The sequence below is a fragment of the Megalops cyprinoides genome, chromosome 23 (genome assembly GCF_013368585.1).
Source record: "Megalops cyprinoides isolate fMegCyp1 chromosome 23, fMegCyp1.pri, whole genome shotgun sequence".
Lineage (NCBI taxonomy): Eukaryota > Metazoa > Chordata > Actinopteri > Elopiformes > Megalopidae > Megalops > Megalops cyprinoides.
In genome coordinates, this window is record NC_050605.1 from 19,503,346 (window position 1) to 19,508,133 (window position 4,788).

At 50.7% G+C, this 4,788-nt stretch overlaps 1 protein-coding gene across 1 annotated transcript in view; it reads left to right on the forward strand.

Annotated features, from left to right (window-relative positions):
* Nucleotides 1–4,190, forward strand: part of LOC118770490 (solute carrier family 41 member 2-like) — a 22,684-nt gene extending 18,494 nt beyond the window's left edge. The window contains exon 11 of the mRNA XM_036518206.1: nucleotides 3,870–4,190. Coding sequence (XP_036374099.1) covers nucleotides 3,870–4,055 — 186 coding nt within the window. The 3' untranslated portion in view covers nucleotides 4,056–4,190. The remainder of the gene's footprint in view (nucleotides 1–3,869) is intronic.
* Nucleotides 4,191–4,788: the final 598 nt, after the last annotated feature.

Below are 4,788 nucleotides of genomic sequence, written 5' to 3' on the forward strand. Positions count from 1 at the left end.
TGTAGGCAGTTCTGTAACAATACTTAAAAATCTTCCACGCTCGAAGCCGATGGCTTGAGGAACTGCCGGAGAGGCCAGGGGAGTGGATTTCGACTGTCTTCGTTCCTCTACAGCGTATTCGATCCGCAGCGAACGTTCTACTCCGCTGCGTTATCAGCTGCCCCGATGTCCAAACTTAAGTCACTCCTGGAGCAGCTTAGCGGAAGCCCAGGAAGAGCCATCTTAGCCTCGGTTTATTTATTCATTGCTGTTTGATTTCAGGTGGTTTAAAGCTTGTAAAGCTCAGCCCGCTAACTGCAGATCCTCTTAATTAGAGCTCTGAGCGCGAAACCTCTTACCAGCTCACGTAGGCCGGCGGAGAGATCAAACATTATTACGTTAATTTTCTCTAAGCTTTTTACCAGTCCTTCAAAAAAAAAAAAATAGAAATGTCAAAGAAACCTGTCTAATGAAGCAGGGAGAAGGAATGGAATAGAGGAGGGTGTGTGTGGGAGGGATTCTCTTGTGTGATGGACTCATACCTGAGCGCCCTGCTTCTTCAACCTGACTCACCTGGCCTGTGTAGGAGCGGAGTGAGCCCCCTCCCCTAGGCCGAGAAGGGGAGAGAGGGAAAGTGACGAGAGAGGAGCAAGGAGAGTGGAAGTAGAGGGAGAAAGAAACAGAGATGAGTGTGAGAGCTGAGGAGAGAGGTGGATGAAAATCTGGAATGAGGAGGGAGAATGATGCCTTTCTCTGATAGTATACAGAGTATGTGTGCATTTCAGCTTCCTAGCATTGCGGGGGGTGTTGAATGGGATGGGGGATGTGTTGGAGCTACAGCAGTGATGCTGACCAGCCTGCGTGACTGCTGTCAGAAGAGGCCTGATACACAGAAGATCATGTTTCCGCTCCCCACACTGAATGAACCTGGAATCCATTCATTCCAACCACTGTGTGAACCACCCTGCTCCCCAGCGGTCACCGTCACTTCCTGGTCACGCGTCAGCCAAATAAGGCCTGGAATGGAGTGTACTGCGGCGACTGAGTGTGCCGGTGCTGAGTCAGCCCGAGGGAGTGTGGGATATGGAGTCACGGCTGAGGTGAAAGTTGTGAGGGAGTGAGTCAGGGAGAACCCGGAGGTGAGTCCTCCCCTGCTCTATCCCCCGGGGAGAGGACTGCACACTCACCATCCTACATCCTTTTCCCAGATTCTCTCTGCAATCCCACTGGAGCCCTTATACAGGAATTGGCCACCCTCATATTCCCTCATATTCCTTGCCTTGAGGAGGGGGACAGGAGATGATGAGTGTGGGAATTTCTGAGTGTGTTCGTACTGGTGACTGTGCATGTGCATGTGTCGGTATTGGTGTGCGTACATGAGTGTGTGTTGGTGCTGGTGTGTGTGTGTATGTGTGTGTGTGTTGTTATTTGTTTTGTGTGCGTGTGTGTTTTGGTATGGGTGTGTGTGTATGTGTGTGTGTGTTGGTACTGGTGTATACTGGTATTACTGGTGTAAATACGAGACCTCCCAGCGTCACTCAGAGGCGGGGTGACAGAGGTCACGCTGACACACTGTGTGGACCCTGCGACGCTCCAGTCCGGCAGGGACAGCGCCGGGTGAGCGCTTCATCATCGTCTGGGAGAAGCAGCAGGAAGTTTCCGTTCCCGTGGAAATGATAAGCGGCGCTACACTGCGGCTTCCTTCTGCTTATTAAACCCTCATTGTGATTGTAATTTCTGTTAAGGAGAGTTCGGGGGAGCAGAGGTGTAACGGAGGCTCTGATAGGGGCGCGTGAAGGATGACTGGCCAGGACTCTCTGACGCCCGGCTCTCTCGCTGCGCCGGCTGCTCTCTCTCCCTGGAATTTCGCTCCGTCTGGGCGCCCTGCTGGTCAGAGGAGAACAGCTTTGTAACTGTGGCGTGTCTGAGACGAGCGCTGAGGTGTGCCTTCCTTCCTCGATTTCGTTTCCCCTGAGCAGTGAATCGTCTCCTGGGTTCGGTTGGCTGTGGACCCCTGTGGATAGCTGGGGTATCAGAATGCCAGGCACACCTGTGCCGTGATGGTCTCCCCCCGCTCCTCCATCACAGAAGATAGCAGCGTCCCTACATCAGCAGAGATCTCACAGCGCCCCGCTCCTGGGATTCGTGGGGGGGTGGGGGTGTTCCGGCCGCTCGGAGAGCTCAGCCCGGCCCCTTCAGAAAACCCATTGCAGGCGCTGCGCTCTGGATCTCAGCCAGGTGCAAGGCTGTGTCACGTAACACGCTGTACAGCGCTGTTTTTAACACAGCGCTCCTCCTCTCCCGCCCAGCTGAATCACTGACCCAGCGGTGCGTGACACGGCCAAGTGGGCTAAACACCAGTTCAGCAGCCAATGTGCTTTTTGAATTCGGGAGAGCACAGATTTGTTATCCCACAGAGGCGGGTCACCTTCGCTTTTGTAAAATTTTTGCTGTCTGTGCTGTTAATGCGTACTCCCTCACAGAGACTGGCCAGGCTGGAAGCTCTGTGAGAAGAGATGCTGATCTGCCTCAGCTTACATAACGTTACATTATTGCCGTTTAGCAGACATTCTTATCTCCAGTGACTTACGCACGTTACAGTTTTACACGTTATCCGTCTATACAGCTGAATATTTACTGGGGTAAATGTAGGTTAAGTACCTGGCCCAAGGGTAGTGACCAAGTGGGGAATTGAACCTGCAACATTCCGGTTATAAGCTCCTTACCACTACACCACACCACTGCCAGCTTAAATGCACGGTGCAGTGGGAGACGGCTGGTAATCCACGATGAACTTTTACTCTCTGACCAGGAGCACTGCTCCTACAGGGAGGAGTACACAAGAGCAGAGGGAGCCATCCTCATGCCGCATCCTTATCGATTGCTTCGGTCTGAAGACAGACAAACAGACCCAGCGGGCGTCTTTTCTCCTGTCTGGGGCTGCGTTTGCCGAGACCGTGTGAGAGAGATGAGGGTATCATTCCACACCTCCCACACACACACACACACACACACACACACACACACACACACACACACACACACACAGAGTGGAACGCTCCACACAGCAAAGTGTGGCTGGGCTCCCCAAGCGTGAAAAATCTCTCCCACCCGGGGCCTCCGCCTGTTTAGAGAGTCAGGGGAGCAGTGAGGAGGGAACAGCACTGGAGATCAGCAGGTTTTTGTATTCAGATCTGTTGTTTCTTGGAATGAACAGCTGTTGCGGCCTTGAACAAGGCACTTCATCTGCATAGATACTGTGCCTCTTCAGCCATTGAAATGCTTTATGCTGGGGTGGGGTCTGTTAGCATAGCTTAAAGGATGACTGTGTTTGTGACTATGACAGTCTTCTGTTTTTTTCCATATTAATTTAATTTAAGCTGCTTTTTTCACATGACAAAACAACATTACCATTGCCAAAGCACGTGGAGTACATGATTATAAATTCCACATTGAGCAAAAGGTATGTTTTCAGGGAAGATGATTACAGTCTCTTAAGAATAAGACCTTTCTATAATGTAGCGCTTTTTTTATGCTGGTTAGGTATGTCATTTCAGGCAAGATTTTCAGATATATAGCTTACTTATCACATGACATCACATTGTCATTTAATCAGCACTTTTATCTAGAGGGACGTACATAGGTTACAGTTTTACCTGTAATCTGTTTATACAGCTGGATATTTACTGAGGCAATTCTGGGTTAAGTACCGTGCCCAAGGGTACAGCAGCAGTGCAGCAGTGCCCCAGTGGGGAATCAAACCGGCAACCTTTCGGTTACAAGTCCTGCTCCTTAACCGCTGTGCTGCACTGCCACCCCACCGGTTACAGGTCCTGCTCATTACAGCTACGCTATACTGCTCACTAATGTGTCTGACTGCGTTTTCCCAGGTGTTCACTCTGCTCTGCATCGCGGACTGCATGGTCCACTCCATCTGGCGCAATGGGAAGGACCCGGACAGCTTCTCCATCCCCTACCTGACAGCCCTGGGGGACCTGCTGGGCACTGCCCTCCTGGCCCTCAGCTTCCACTTCCTGTGGGTCATCGGGGACCAGGACAGCGACGTGGGTGACTGAGGCGGGATTGGCTGTGGATTGAGGACAGGGGGGGTCAGTCGACCACGTCACGTCCATGCCGACACCAGCTCTCTCTCAGGCCCGCCCTGCGTCTCGTTCACTGACAAACAGGGAGATTTTTTTTTTTTTTTTGTCCGTTTTGCTTCATTTCATTTTTTCCATTTTCCCGTTGGTCAGCTCTCTCTGCAGGAAGCGCCTGAACTAATTGAGGTCACATTCCTGGAGGTCATACTGCAAAGTATTTTGAGAGATACCTTGAAGGGTACAATCACAGAACATATGGTGTTTAAATCGATGGGTGGCGTTTTGGTTCCTCGTGCCTGTTCAAGGCCTTACTCCTCGCTGTAGAGCCTGTGCCTTGTTATGCTACAGGGTATTTATTCTGGAGACAGCTACACCTTTCAGCCCCTTAATAACATTTACAGACAGTAGCTTTAGCCCTGTCAGGAAGCAGATAAATAAACTGACCTGTTAAGGTATTATATGGTTGGTGCTAAAGCTTTAGGCCCATGCCCAGTCAGTGCCTATGTGTGCCTCCCCTGTTCATGTGTCTCTGTGTGTGAATCTTCCGCTCTAAAAGTATTTCAGCTGTGTTGTCAGTCAAATTCAAATTCAAACAATCTTTACTGGCGTGGCCACACAGACGCGCTGTATCGCCCAAGCAATTTTCACATAAATATGAGAATAAAACGACAATTAACCGAAAAGTATACACACACAGACATACACACAA